This window comes from Hyposmocoma kahamanoa, unplaced genomic scaffold (assembly GCF_003589595.1).
Source record: "Hyposmocoma kahamanoa isolate Upper Pololo Valley unplaced genomic scaffold, ASM358959v1 169, whole genome shotgun sequence".
Classification (NCBI taxonomy): Eukaryota; Metazoa; Arthropoda; class Insecta; order Lepidoptera; family Cosmopterigidae; genus Hyposmocoma; species Hyposmocoma kahamanoa.
In genome coordinates this window covers 307,353-323,971 of record NW_020653611.1, presented here as the reverse complement: position 1 = coordinate 323,971, position 16,619 = coordinate 307,353, and the positions used below count along the sequence as shown (strand labels likewise).

The window sequence follows — 16,619 nt, the reverse complement described above, 5'->3', positions numbered from 1 at the left end:
TGTAGTTTCTTTTAAATATTTACATCTCGACAATTGCGACGATCATCCAATCCGAACACAAACTTAAAAGTAAAAATCACATATAAATTCAAAATGAGGCACATTAGCGTGTCATATAATCTTTAGAATTTCGCTTTTTTAAATCACATCGTTCGATATATAAGTGTCGCCACAAGCGACGCTCCTGCCCTCTAATATACATCACTGGAAAGTTGCTTTCTCTCTACAACTCTTTATTAACCTACTTCATATCAAAGTAACCATCTAATTCCTTACCCTATTCGAAAAAGCCAGTCCACAAGCCAAATAAGCATTTAAATAAAGACTAACTTTGTAATGCGTATATTTTCCCACATAATTTTACGTACAAACTAAATAATTAAACATACTATATTTGCATTTATGACAATTTATATATGCGTTACATTCCATAACCGAATTGTATGTATGCGTAGGTATACATATATACGCACTGTCTAACTGCTCTGTAGGTCATTGATGAATACGTAAGGTCAATCGTTACACGGCGTTGTATTTATTCACTTTATATTATATACTTTATTGCTATTAGTTAACGAAATACTTTTATAGTAGTGTTTTTTTATGGCACCACATGCTTACAGCATATTTTATGTTATATTTACATTTAGCTCTACAATATCTACATAGCAGATCGCTAAAGTCTAGTGTTACCTAAGTTTAAGGATAATTAGGCATATTGCTAGTAGTGTTCCTGAGGTATGAATAACATATGTAATGACAAAATATATCCGCGTCTATATGTATAGGAGCAGCACTGCTCTCTCGGCGTTGCCTGATTATCCTATGTAATGGAAGACGTTGGACTCTGTTTTTATAAACACGTCTAGATTCCGACCGGCCGGTCGTTTATTTGTAGAGATACAAAACCTTACAGTTATACTAAACTAAATGCTAAACAAACAATACCTAGTTGTCTCCTGCGCCACCCGTACCGTGTTAAAAGCATTACTTACTTAACAAATCTGGAAAACTATATCACAATTGTAGTTAGTGAACGCTTTGTCCTCGCATAGTGTTTATATTAAGTACAGGAAAATGTCATTGACTATTGCGTAATCATACTTCCAATGGTTGCTAGAATAGGAACGATTATGTGAATTTAAATGACTACACACTACCTACCCTAACACCTTATCAATACGAAATCACATTGTTTTTCTGTTTTTCACCTATCGTTAATAAATCGAATCGTAACATAGTATTCCTAAATTTAATATATTATGACTGGAAGTGACTATGATATGAAGTTCAACTTTGCAACACTTATCCTTATCACATTACAACGTTACTAAAACTAACGCGTTGGTACATTGTTTATCAAAAAGGAACAAAATTACTTAAATACAATACGTACAATATTTTTAAGAGAATCTTCAATACAACTTTCAACCGCTATTATTTAGGTGCCCAAGTGGCTTGTTCCTCTTTCATCGCTAGCGTGTGAGAATTTGATTTTCCCGTTTCTCCATTGCATTACACGAGTCAATTTTGTTCGCGTTGTCTGTAAAACATTAAATAGAAATTCTTCTTCCTTTTTAACGAAAATCTTGATGGGGTTGGAGTAATAGAAACAGAAAAAAAACCTCTTCACGCACACGCGATCACAAAGGGTAGAGAAAAAGCAACGGGAACAAGCCAGTAAGTTCAATTCTGAAATGTGGTAATGTCACTATAAGCAATTGACGAATGTTGTCGTGTGTTACAACACAATGTCTTGTCTTGTTACATTAATTCTTTACATTATAAAGCGTAATTTATTGCCTTCCCCCGTTGCACGATTAGTCTGATTGCAGCTATAAATGCTTAATTTAATTATTTGTATTCTTTAAAACATGAATCAAATAGTTTTAATTGTCCAATCGAATTGAAAATAACTAAAATGCCATGTCATGATTTCTAAATGGAATTTTTGTTAATGTTAACAAAAGTACCGATTGTTTAAGGAAATGTTTCTAATTTCAAATATAGCAATAATATAAAAATGGCTCCCTCCACGCTGCATGTTTGAATGGTCTGTACTTATGAAATGTACTTAGCATAAGTGAAGGACAATTGTAATTGACGAAAGCAAGGGGAGGGGCACTTCTTTATCTGCCACACTTCAAACTTCGAGTGTTGCCTCGATTTTTTAATTGTAGGTACTTTTCTTAACTTGCACAAGTAATTGAACGTGCCCTTTAAACGTATATTGTATTTAAACCTATATAAAAATAACGAAAAATATGTACCTGTAATCTATAGTAGGTATAAAAATCAGTTCATTGTAAAATGAATTTAAACGTGAAGAGCTAGCTTTGGTCCCATGCGAGCGTACAATGACTAAATTTGTATTAGCAATTGGCAAAGGTTGTTGAAACTGCCTCGCCTTACACAATTAAGAGGTAGATTGTAATTTCAAGAGCCATCATATAAACTAGGACTGGAAGATAAAGTTGGTTCAGTGCACGCCTCGTGGATAAGCGAACAAATAGACTAGAGGCAGAAGTAGCACATAGGGCTTACACTACTCTGTTAAAAACTAGTGGACTTACACTACACGTAGCATACCTACGTCGGACACGTACTATCAGTCTTTGTATCATCAGTCCTCGATCACGGTCGCACCTTTGAACTAAACGTAGTTTAAAGTATTTTCGTACTAATGCACCGAAGTTAAAGCCAAGTCCTCACTGCGGCCGCACGCGCGTCGCTCAAAAGTGCACGTCTCTGACGTCGGTGGGGGTGGCGGCGTTACTCAGCGCCTTGTCCTGCGTGGGAGGTGGGGTCCACCCCGCCTCCCGCGCCTGCCCGTTTGGGACAGGCTGTGATCGCTCGTCGATCATGTTCTGCACCATCTCCTCGACCTGCTCCAGACAAGTCTGAAGGCAGTCCTGTCACAAAAGAAACAGCAAGTGAGATTGTGTCTTTTTTAACCACATTTGATGAGTCTTCTTTGGAGATTGAGTAGATTTCAAACAGTTTTTGAATACGTACCAAGTCGATGCCGGTGAGATCCCGCAGCGTGTCGAGATGGCCGTCGAGGCCCAGCCCGCGCAGCGCCGCCGCGATGCTGCAACACGCCAGAGTGCTCGCCGAGTACAGCGTGAATTCGTAATCTGCAACAACGGAAACTGCCGTCAAATAACAACTCACTATTCCGAGTATGCGAAAGTTGGAGTTTCACAATCGGGTGTCGAACGCAGCATTATTACTTACTACATACGCAGGTATACAAATATGTATTAACGCTTTACAGAGCGATACCGACGGTAAACTGGGTCGCCCATAACTTTACAAATGAACAATCACTGGTTTTCCTGTTTCAACGATTTCATGACTGCGCTTTTCACGCCTTTAAATGAACTCGTAACCTTGACTAATATCAGTTAACCACGGGTCTGATAGCAGGTTCCGTTACTTAGATAACTGCCATAACCTCCGGATTTAATTAAGAAAGAGTGTGCGTGTTTGTTATTTTCAGACGATGTTAAAACTTAAAAAAAAATATCGGGAAGAGGTTACATCCGGTGAGGAGTGAAAATGTTTCTTGGCTTCAGTTGAGCTGCGAGGCGTTGCGTCCGCGCCGGTGTGGCTCAAAGGAGCCGGCTCCCGCCCTCGCGCCCTCGCGGCCGCATTCCGAGCAACCCGCGCCCGCGCACCCCACCACCCGATACACTCGAACATTTCTCACGGGCTCATGTTGGCGAAACCATTGTATGTACGGACAACACATAAAAAGATGACCATAACCCAATTCGGACTGAACGCGTCGTGTTGCAAAGAAACTCTGGCAGAAAGAACTTGAGCATACCTAAACGGATAAACCCATCGGGAAATATTTTAGAGTTGGTGCGCAAGGTACAAATGGCAGACCACAATCTGTCCTTCCCTTCAAACGTATAGATAATTGGGAGGTAAACATGATAAATAACAGGAAAATCAGCTGTTCGCATAGGCGCTTGCGAATCCCGTAATAACTATGTAGCCTGAAATAGGATTCGTTAACGGCAATGCGGTTCCTTAAATTCTTTGGAAGAAGGAATGGAAACTCAACTCAAAATGAGATCTTTCCATTCCTATTTATAGGAACGAGAGACGTTCCCACGCCGCGCGCCGTAACGAGATTGGGTGTGGTGCGAAACCACAAAGGCCCAACAGAGCCGCAAAGACGCAGACGCAGGCGACAATGCCGCGCGAAGCCTTCGAGGGCCTCCCATTCATCATTAAGTAGGACCCATTATATCGACCAACGCATGGATATCGAACACTCTCAGCTCATTTAAAGGATTTATTTTAGTTTTTTCCATTTGCATGTCGGCATACCGGAGATAAAGGGACGGGCAGGAGGAGCGGAGGTATAAAAAAGAGATGAAACAACGAGAGCGGCCGCTCACTCGGAGCATTTGCATAATCTGATGTTAATCAAACAGCGAAACCCTACCGGCAGACCGAACTCGGCGGCGAACGAACGGCGCAGCGACCGCCGCCGGGGCGGGCCAGGGCCGGACCGTGGCCCCTCCGGAACCCATGCAGCCAAATGGATGCGCTGCTTAAGAGCGCACGGTGTTCCATATATGTATAGGCGTCATTGTGACGTGATATTGCTGATATCTCGTATTAGCACTAGTACAGCACCAAAGAATAGTTTGTCTCGATTCAGACATATAGGGTAAGTACATTAGTAGATGAAAAGCTCTTTAAAATAATCAAATTTAAGATATCGAAAGGAGCAATTCTTAGCAGAGACGCCGAGGACAAGCACAACACAGACAAGTCCTGAACGCTTTTAGATTGTGCCCATCAGCAGTGACATAATCGCCCTTGAACGTGGAGTGATGCGGTAATAGACGGCGGCGTCTATTCGCGAGGTGAACGGACGCGCGAGGCCGCTCCACCGCCATAGTGCCCACCGGAACAAACACCCGCGCGGCCCCCGCGCCGTGGCCGGCGGCCGGCGTTCGTCTTTACTCTACCGACACATTTACTGCTCAGCTTGCGTATGAAATTTTTACTAGCTAACGATAGATAACGTGCGGTCGCGTTCCTTCGACACCACAGAGACATCGTGTTTCCCACACGGTTCTCTGCCGACATACAACTTCAGGTCAACAATATCGCTGCCTGCTAGAAGTCAAGATGCGACTTTGAAGCAACGACAAAATCCATAATTCATCTCCATCGACGAAAGCCTGCGGGACATGTCAGCTTTAAAATAACCCAATTACGAGTTTAATATCAAGACGAGTTATGATTCCAGTAAATTGTGCCATTCAAATAATGATACATAATGTGGGTCTACATTGCAATATGATGAGCTCGTGAAATAAAGTCGTTGGCTACTTCGGCTACTAAGGACTTACTTACCGTCTTAGTTCTACGCTGGTGGCACCATCGGATCAAAGTGAAATAATCGCATTTTGGCTCACGGACTAAGTAGTCTGTTTACTCTTCTGCTAATTTCGTTCAGTCCAATTGTTGCTTAAAACAAGTAGTAAGATGGACCATATTGCATTATCTTCCGTCTGACAAGTCGGATGATATCCGAGGAGCAGTGAAATAAAAGAGCTGGAGCGTGAACTTCTTGAACAAAAAATAACACGACAGCGGCGGAGAACAACAAAAACCGTTGCACAAAAACATATGATCCCATGAGGGTTACGGGGGTGAGGTGGCGGCAGCGGGGCGCGGGCGGGAGTCCCGAGGCGTGCTGGAATGCGCTCGGGCGAGCGGCGTGGGAGGCGCCGCGCCGGCCGCCGCCGCCGGGACACACACGCCGCCTGGGGCCTCAGCCCTCTCCAGCGCCCGCTTACCTACTCTACCCTCGCTCACGTAGGTAAATAAACCTTCTCTCGTTTTCATAACTCTAAATGCCACCTTTTTTCTATTGGTTTTGTATGGCATTTTCAACGTCTTCATTTACCTATGTTTTTAAGTTTTAATGACAGATTCCAATATACCTATAACCAGTTGTTCGTCCATGCAACGTCTAGTACAATTGTTTTTAGAAAGGACCGACTCTTCTGCGTATAATTCCACATTAGTAAGAATCGAGGGTTCAGTGACACGCGGCGCGGGCGCGGCGAAGGCTGTCGTCGCGACATTGTCGTGACATGACGTGGTATCTAGATGCTAATTACCTGCCGTCTGCTGTTACGAACAAAACGTACTAATGCAAATGTGGTGATTACAGTTCCATTCTGTAAGTGAGATTAATACCAATTGTTTCACGTATCTAATCGTTCGCTGTAAGTAATTAATTAATTATGAGTCCTGTACGAGCACTCACCTCTTGCAGCGAGCGCGATGAACGTCTGGGCGTGTCTCTGCACCATGCTCGTGTCAACCACACCTCGCAGCGGCAACCTTTTAAGAAGTAGAGGCAGGAAATCGTGTGCTGTCACTCCCGCGACGTCCCACTTTAGTTTCGCTAACACTAGCAACTCCCAACTCTGTAGACAAAAGAGAAGCCGTTTAGTATAAAAACAAATGGTTAAAAAGAAAGTGTTAAGGCCCTAGGACAATAAAACGACATTCTTAACGCCACATCCGGCGCATAATCATAAACAAGCAGTTTCGCTCGGATTCCCGGAACGCTGTGTAGGTAGGTAGTCCCGGTCACTATTTCTGTGCATTGAGACTTCTTTATGAAGTAAGTTTCAATTCAATGAGCTGGTTTTAAAATATAACGAAACGTGACAATATTCTATTGAGCTGTTTACACGAACTAACATTTAATTTACAATAAGTAAGTAGTTATACCCACAAACTGGGCATTTTATTTTAACAGTGACAGAGATACATGACTCCTCCGGGGCAGTTCTTTGTTCAGTTTCTCTACACAAAACAAGTACACTTGAAAAATGTACGTAGTAAAATGTTACTTTGTAAATTATCCTATCCATTATCATTGCTTGTAACCAGAGCCGACCTAGATTAAATTAATTTATATTATTAATAAGCGGTGCCTGCGACGACGATACCGCCAATATCGCGGCTGTTAATTTTATGAATAACATGATTATTTCGTGTCCACATACACTCATACAGACGTAAGCGATTCATGTCCGTTGACAGATAATACTCCATGTTTACTTAACTCAATCGGACGGGGTCGACGCGGCGCCGGAGGTGCTTCACTCGACTATTTCGACGCTCGACTGTATTCCGCTTACCGATAGAGTCGGGATTTGTATGCCGAGAGGTGCTGCTTATGCCCTATTGCCACTGCAGAGCCGAGTTTGTGAATGAATGGAGACTCATCACTGGGAGTCGACATAAGACCATGTGTCAGTGTGCTGCATAACATTGTGGCGTCAATAACGACCGTCAGCTGCGGCGAATAATCCGATTATGGTTTACGTTAATTTTTTAACATAAATTAATGTGAAAATTTTACAATGAAGGAGTTAAATACGTTGGTATTCTTGATATAAGTCGATCGATATTTAACGATTTTGATTAATATCAAGAGACCGAAAAATCTCATGTTAATAATAGAGCAGATGAACCTCGCTAGAGGCGTTCGGGGGATTCAGAACGTTCAGTCGACGTTATAAACGAGCGGTGGGTAATTTGGTTGGACAAAGCAGTTACATACGAGAGCCCGCATCAGCTGATGATGGGATTTTTATACTCTGCATATATCCGAAGCGGATGAAATGCTCGTAAATTTCCAGGCGAGTGTTCATTAGAGGTCAGCGGGCGAGACACGGGGCGTCGGCGGGGGAGCAAGCTCGCGGCGTGGCGCGGGCGGCACCAGTTATCGAGCCGCGTTACAGCCAATAAAGCGAGCTATGCAAACAGCCCTCGCCGCCCGCGACACACTCGCTGAATTCCACAAGCCGTTCCCATGCTTTATCCAATTTCACCGAACGGTGAGAATTCGCCGCTTCAATCAAACAATGTACGCGGTGTCGCGTGGCAACTGAGACTAAACAACTTTAAGTTTTCTATACTCTCAGGACTGGCTTGAAAGCGCCACTATGGCTAAAACGTTTCCCAGCTGTCGCGGCGCGGTGTAACAGCTGACATAGGGAATTGGAAGTAGTTAACGGAAACTAGACAACGTAAAACGTAAAAATGGTAAGAAACAGAATTAAAATGAACGCCGAAATAAATCAAACAAGTTTGCACATAAATGCGCAGAAGCGCACAATGCTAAGTTTACCGCGAGCTGTGCAAAACGTGGTAGGTATGCAAAAAATGCAAGAGTTACGTAAGCCGTTATCATCATCGAATTCCTGTAGAATGATAGTAATAGCGGCGTTACGAATAACCTTCTGCATCGAATAACCGAACGCAGTTGGTTGATACTTGTTCATCATTAAAGGATTTACACAGGTTTGTGATATGTGGCACTTCGAGGCTGCGCCTGCGCACCTCATGTCGGGCCGAGAGGGACAGCACAATAGCCCGCCAGACCGCGTTCCATGTCGCGTTTCTGCTAACCACAAAATTTTCATTTTTTCTTTCGTCAGGGTCGCGTCGCCCGCATAGTTATCCGACGGGTATCACTTAGAATTTTATTTATGTTCGCAGTTGTTACAGTGACAACATTATAACGATATTAACAATTTTTATTTACATCAATAGACAAACACAAATCAAGTAAGTACGCGTGTCGTTCTCATTTCGAATGCAGTCCTTTTATAATTATTACCGCCATGTTATCTTTTAGAATACAGACTTTGGAATCTTTGGCCTCACCATTCAGCATGTAAAGACTCATCAAAATCTAGGATGATAGGGAGTGTTTTAATAAATGCGACAGCTCATTTATGAGAAGTGTTTCTATCAAGCGAAGGATGCGTATGAACCCCACCGGCGAGCGGCCGGCGTTTGGCGAAGTTAGTCGGCAAACAGCAAGACAGGACGAGGCCGCCGAATGGAATGCGACTGGTTCCCGTCCCTCCGCCTCTCCCTCCCTCCCCGCCGATTCGACTCGTGGGAAACAATACTCCGAAGAAAGTAGCATAATCGACATTCTAAACCTTTTCGTTCATATAGAAGGAACACGAAATCCTGAATGAAGGGCCGCACGTTGTGCGTGTTGTCGCAATTCCCTGCGGGGAACTTGAATTTGCACCGGAAACCACCCGATGCCCGTGAGATCCGCAAACACGTCCTCCGCTCGTGCTAATTTGCTCATACCTCACATTCTAAACATAAAGCCTATTTCCTTTTACTGACATTCGAGTGAGTTGACCTTTTGATCACTGACGTCATTCTAATGAATCCGCTTCAGAAACGTGCTATGTATAATTGAGTCTGGACGCGTCTCATGGCCTGGCCTTTTTCTGGCCGGCGGCCGCACACAGCGACACATTTTTGTCTCTTATTGGTGATTGTGGAGTGTGGAATGTATGTTCTCTTTGTTAAAGTATGTCAAAGGCTTGTTGTCCCAGCTGCGTCTCCAGTCTTTCGACTCATTATTAGCTAGTTAATGAGATATTTAGTCAAGTGTGATACTTATTGGGCTGCGATACTCATCTAAACAGGGCAAATCGTAACCGTCTCACCCTTTCGTGTTCTGTTGTTGTATCGACCAGTGAAATGGAATGGAAGTATGCATTGTATGAACATTTGTAATAACTCGCTAATGCACTAAGCACTGCGCAAGTACGAGCAGCTTTATCGAAATGGGCCGAGAAAGATAAACTTACAACGTGGCACCGCCAAAGCAACGGAACTCATAGCCATTAAAATACAAGCCGTTCGGTTTCGCTGCACTGGCGATAATAATCTAATCGTGTGATATACTCTCCACTAACTTAGAATACGTGCAAGTGTGCATTATGTCGACCCGCAAACAGTCATACCTACGTACTGGTAAATTAGCCTTTTGGAGGTGTGCTTGTATAATGTATATCGGATGTTAAGTAGAGTATGTGGTGTAGATTAAAGATGTGCCTTACAGCGCCATGGAACGAAAATAGAGATTGGATTCGGTGCTTTTAAAAAGCGCCAATTATAATAAACGTTTACCGTGAGTGGTAATGTGGATGTGAGAATGCGCGAGGTTTTATGGGCACTGGCCGCGGGAACGCCGCTTAAATGATCGCCTTGGATGCCTCAGCGGGCTGTGTACCGCTCCGCCGCCGCCCCACCACCAATTCGAACCAATCAATTATTTTTACTTTAGCACAAACAATTACAGTAACTGAACTGTTTATTACTACATTTTTATGCGAATGCTTGACCTTTCCCTGCGCTCTCTTTACATAACATGCAAACGTGCGCGTCTCTTGTCCAGCGGAACTTGAGACCCGTAACGAATTAATTCGTTGTGATTAATTTACATAAAAAGTTAATTGATATCCCGGGGCCATTCACTCCTATTTGATATTCGTTCGTCTGACTTGGATGGGCTTTTATGAGATGGGCATATTTTAATATCCACAGACTGTGACGATCCGTTATTGCATAATGTTAAATGCACTTGCACGATAAATTTATGATATGCGATACGCTATTATAAATATGTGTTTGGAAAAATACACCTAATAACTAAAATATGTCAAAGAGGATGTAGAAAGTAATAAGAAAAGAAAAACAAAGGGTTGTAATGTCTACGGAACGAAATTTCGTAGACGTGCTACGACATCGCTACGAAATTTATGATTTCAGTCTACATGAAGCCTGAGACATTTTGTTAATAGATTTTTTATTATTGTTCAACTTTGTGTGTGGAATAAGCTATTTAATGAATTCAAGTACCAAGTGTCATATTTTGTGAATATAATTTTAAGAACATCAATGGCAAACACAATTTTGTTAGTATGCGATCGCATAGTGGAACTTGAACTTGCATTCGTATATAGTAGGAATCAGCGTACGTATAAATAGAATTATTATATACGTAGAACAATCGAATGTAAGATTTTATTAAGAGAACGAATGAAGTTCGCGATGTAGCACGAGTCGTTAGCGGGATGACGAGTAGTTGTCGGCAGTGCGGTGTTGCGGCGGCGGCTACGGCGCGCGGCGACGGGGTGTGTGGAAACATGAGCAGCGTGGTATGACTGTAATTGGTCTGATTGAAACGCGGGCCTTGTTTGCTGGCTCTTCCGAGAAGCTGTCAGCTTGTTAGGGGACACACCGGACACTGCCCCTTCGTGCTCCTGACATTCTTTCTGCCTGTCGCAAACCTCCGCACTCCGCTCTTGCTTTTTCTATTATGTTAGCGGTCGGAAAAGGATTTTAAATCATACCCAATGTAGACAGTATTACCGGTGAACTATAATAATGAAAAAAAAAAAAGGTCGAATATTATGACGTGCAAAGATGTGGCGTGCACTTATCTGCAGGCGGCAGTGGCGACAGGGCGAGGCGAGGCGAGGCCCCGGCGGGTGACGGTCTGCACCACAGACATAATTATATCTAGAATAGACGCCGCAAGTGAACGTACTTCGCGTGCCCAAAGTAAGTTAAATTCACTTAGTTGCCGCTGCTACACTGCAGAACGCGCTCGACCGTTATCGTAGATAAACACCAGTCGAAAACGCGAAAAATGCATAATTGTGCCATTACAAACTGCGAAAGCACCATAACTGGGTAAACGGGTAAACGGGGACGTTTCCTTCCACGGGCAAGTGATTTTGTAATCAGAAGATGCATAATTTATTTTACGAACTATTATTTGGGTTTTGTATGAATTTCGAGAAAACAAATACGCAACCGACTGTATGCCTCATGAGGCATACACATCATGGATTCAATTCAACAAATCATGGATTTGTAATACATTGCGGTTTTACTTGGTGCGATATATTTGTGATCCTTTGTTAATACGTTATGAATAACGAACGAACGCACTTTTGTATAATGCATTCAGTTTTCGTGGTACGGCCGCTTGTACATTTCTTTGGCCAAATTTAACATTTAGTGATGTATACGTTAGGCAACACTGTTCCCGATTCTGATCGATTTTGAAAACAAAGGGACGAAAATTATTATGACCTTATCAATATTATAAAAACCTTAAATATAAATACTCTTTTGTTATATATAACGTTTAATAATGTTTCGTTTTTTTTTTCAGTTTCAGTATCAGTAGTATCTGTAATTTCGATAATTTTGGCAGCTCGTCTCGAATGTCTGAATATAGTGAGCAAATAATTACATATGTCGTCGGATATGTAGTACGAGTAATACAAAAAAATGTATAATTAAGAATTGACATTGCAAAGAATTAACAGTGCGCTATCTTTACAAAAACCTGGAGTTGGTCATACATATAAGTTCGTTGCTTACGAGGACGAAGATGGTCTAGTTTATCCCACCTAAGATGCTATCCAAATATGCAAAATAGCAGATTTAGAAATCCGAGAAATAATAAATAAATCACAAAAATTTCACACGAGGCCGTCATTAACTGCCTCACATTTAACTGCCTCTGTGGCCGAACGGTTACCAAAAATGAAAGTCTTAATTTTTTTTAAGTAATCAACATTTTTTTAAAACAAGTAAAATAACGGACTTAACTATCTTATTCTAGTATTTTTCTACTATATTAATATTACGATTATTTGTAATCAACAAATACTTGAATAAAAATTATTCTATTTAGAATCGATTAATTGAATGAAATACGCGTGTTTATTCGTATTCCGGTCAATCAATCAATTTAGAGCGAGCGGAAGGAGGTTTCCCATCACTAAATAGTTCTTGTGACGTCATAGTGGGTACAAAAAATGTGGCACGCTTGGTTTTCATACAAATTGCTGTGCTTGCGGCGTCTATCTAGATATATGTCTGTGGTCTGCACCGATATAGCAAACCCAACAAAATGCAAATAGGCACGCGCTTTTCCATTAAGTTTCGGAACAGTGCAGCTTTGTATCGGATGTGCGAACGCTGCACTACCTAACGCACGATTATCAAAACCTTTGCGGACAACGCGTGTTTGGACTTCGCAAGCTAACGTATTCATTTTTATCTTCAAGGTTGAAGCCAATGCTCCACGCTCGCCTGATCACAATTATTCATTCGACCTTTCGAATTTAACAACACATAGCCAAAAAATAGAATAACTAATTTCTGAAAGGGTATTCTTAGCACAAACGGTTATTTATAGCTCCAGAGAAAATCATTTATTATTGACGACGACTCGGGGTAAACAAATGTAACTTTTGCGACGCGATTTTAATTGCGCTTATCAATCAGAACGTAGATAATTATACCATTAAAATTGAACCTCTCGCGGATATGCACATAAACGAATAACTTAGAAACGAGCGCAGCGGAGCAGCGTAAACTGCAGCCAAGTGTATTCGTCGTGGTCTAGCAACCTATCCTCGAATCGAGCTCGCAGCCACTCGACCTCATAGCAGCGAGACCCGGCGCACGGTACGCACGCTGCACAAGATCAGCTGTTTCCTTAGACGCAGAAAGTTAATTAAAACTTCTTATTACTTCATTCGCTGTTATGAGGCCGTACGCCTCGAACCAGAGCATTTTCGAGAAAAATTCTATTAGACAAAAGTGAACTGTAAAAATGGTAAAACTTACACAAAGATCGGAGACAGTGATGCTGTTAGCAGTGTAGAATACGAGCAGCTCCGCGGGCAAGCACCGCGCGTTTGGTTCTCGCATCTTCGAAGCCAGCAGTAAGCACGCTGTGCCCAGCAGTTGCACTTGGCTCTTACCTACTGTGCATATACTTAGGAACCGGTCCAAGTACGTGATGGCCAGCGGGAACACTTCTTCTTGGCATCCCTGGTCTTCACATACCTGAAAAAGAATACTTGAGTTAAAATAGGATGTCTTGATTTTACAGGGAACACGTATTAGAAGGGGTAATCGAATTTGAAATTTAAATAAACGTTAAAAGCCTTGCGACGAAGTATAACCGCACCCAATGCGTGCTTGTTTATCATCCGGAATTCCTGATAACCTATATAAGTACAAAACTGGAAATAGGTACTCGCCATTACGATAAATGCGTTCACATTGCTTTCCTACAGTTGGATTTCTTATCAGGAACGGTTCCTACGTAGGTATAATCCACCATTTAATAACAGCACACGAGAGTTAGCATGCACTAACCAGGATGGTACTGCCGATTAATGGTCTTGAGTAAGTTCAGAAACACGGTGAAAAATGGTAAATAGATTTTAGATGCGGAATGGAAATCAAGGAAAGTGATATATATGAAGGGGAATGGCATAAACACGAGACCCGTGTCATGGGAGATGAATGAATGATGAGCGCATAGTTTCGCACGGTGTAACGCGAGTGGCGCGGGCGCAGACTATGCTCGTCTCTCCCACAAAATATGCACATATTATGAGCTGTACCAGAGTTGTATTGAGGTATTTTAGCTACCTCCGTAAAAGATTTCCTCAAATAAAATTTAACACGGTACTTAGGATCAAAATAATCACATTTTTTAAATTAATCATTAACAATTCACGGATTTTGATTAAAAGAATAATTAAGCTGTTTATTATTTAACATCTTTGTCCCAGTACTTTCTTCCATTTGGTGAAAGAAATAGTTAAATATGAAAAGATGCGAAATTGCCCCCGACTTGGGTATCTCTCCGACTAATAAACTACCCGAATACAGCCCTGATGGACTTAGCCGCGTCTCACGGTCCTATAGCCATCAGCTGATTAACGCTGTCTCAGTGCAACACAGTCGGAATAGTTATTGTTCTAGGAATGGCAGCTTCCGCCGTTTGTGTGTCGAGAACGCGGCACAAAGTTTTACACTATTTAGTTTGTTACCCAGGCCAATGTCATTCAATACACGCTCCAGTTAGCTTAACATACAACACAGTTTAACATACAACAAATTTGTTTGCATTCATTTAGCAACATCGTATGTGCAACAAAAATCTGAAGTCGCCTGTAAAAGAGCTCCCAAAGCAAAGTAGGTAGCAAGGTAGGCGGAATATAAATAGGTATCAAAGTGTAAACGTTAAGAGGCAAATTATTTTTGTCTGTAACCTACCGGCACGCTACGACTGATGGTATGAAAATATGACGAGTAAAGAAAACGTGCTCGCGAAATTTCTGCAGGTCATTGACCTGTCGATGATCCAATAACGTATATTCGGTTGATTCGAAAGTGCTGAAACGTGGAAGGTACGAGGTTGGCTGGTTTAGGCGTTTCCACCACGAGGCCTGACAGACGACCATCCGGTGACGTCAGCGCGGGCACCGCCGCCGTCGGCCTGCCAACCACGTGGCCACGTTTCACAGCTGACTGCCGTCTACACATGATTTGCATGGTCTATCACTCTAGGCATCAACCCTTTTCTATACCACATTACCCGATTGTACAATAAACTTTATTTAACCTGACCACAGAGAAATATCAGAAGAGTTTATTTTACTCCGGTTTAATCACTTAACCGGTATACTACTTGTATATTATAACCTATACCTATCATCTGCATCTAATTTACAAGTTCACAATGACGTGGTGCCATAAAATACGTGAGTTAACAATTACTTATGTGTATGAACTAGCAAGATAAGTGTGCGTCCGGTGCCAGCTGCGTGCGTGTCAAAATCAGCTGATTATTCAAATAGAACGAGCGAGTCGCATCGTCGTCGGTCGGCGACCGCCGCCGCCGTGGGGGGCCCCTCGCGCCGCCTACCCAAAAGCTCAAATCATCTGCTACCTTTTTGAAGTCACATTTCAGGAAGCCTACGTTGTTATTCAACAATTCTACTAAGATTCCAACTAGAGGAAAACTACTAAATCAGCTGATCATGTAAACAAATGTCGCAATGCGAGCTGTACAAGCGAAATGTGTCAGGCACGTCACTAGTACGTTACGGAAAGCGTGGAACTTCACGAGGGTTAGGAAACAAGTCAACGCGAGCGGGTCGTACCATAGGCGGCCGACCGGCAAACGTTAGCGCCGGCGGTACCTGCACGTGGTCGGCAACGGCCGGACCGCCGGCGGCCTGCGACAAGATGGCGATCCGGCGGCGCGGCGCGCTCACCTCTAGCATCCACTCGGCGACCAGGCGGCGCATGTGCGGCGTGACCTCGGTCTGCACGGCGCCGAAGTAGTTGGCGGTGACGGCGTAGCGCTCCTCCGCGCGCAGCAGGTTGGTGAGCACGCGCCGGCGCAGCACCACCGGGTCGGGCGCGGCGGCCAGCGGCGCCGCCTGCGGGCGGCCGCGGCCCGCGCTGCCGGGGCTCACGCGTTCGGCGCACAGCAGCTCCATGGCACCTCGGCGGCTGCGGAGGACGGAGCGACGCGGCACCGGCGACGACTCGACTGTTTGGCGGACAGCTGATCGTGCGCGAGCGGGCGGCGTGCACGCGGGAGAGGAACGACGCCGGCGAGTGCCCGAGTCGCAGTGAGTGAACGCGGCCGCGCGCGCGCGCCGCCCGCCGAACATATGATCGGCGGGGAGCGGGGCCGGGGCGGGGCCGTGAGGCCCGCACGCAGGTTTCTCCCGATTCGACGTTCAAATAATAATACATAACAGGTCTCTTGCTCGCTCCTGCTCCGGGCCGACTCTTGCCTCTCGTTCTGGTATTTACAAAATGAGATGAATTCCGCGCATTCGACATAGTTAGCCCACATACAAAATGCTTTTTTACATCGATACGAGTAGAAGTAGGCTTCGATG

General features: G+C 43.5%; 1 protein-coding gene across 1 annotated transcript; it reads right to left on the bottom strand.

The window, feature by feature from the left end:
• Positions 1-11: 11 nt before the first annotated feature.
• Positions 12-16,295, bottom strand: LOC113225668 (G1/S-specific cyclin-D3). Its single transcript, XM_026458043.1, has 5 exons — positions 15,981-16,295; positions 13,531-13,752; positions 6,308-6,470; positions 3,016-3,137; positions 12-2,912 (listed from the first exon to the last, which is right to left on the bottom strand). Exons 1-5 carry the CDS (start codon positions 16,206-16,208, stop codon positions 2,733-2,735), a joined length of 915 nt encoding a protein of 304 aa, XP_026313828.1. The 5' UTR covers positions 16,209-16,295; the 3' UTR covers positions 12-2,732.
• Positions 16,296-16,619: the final 324 nt, after the last annotated feature.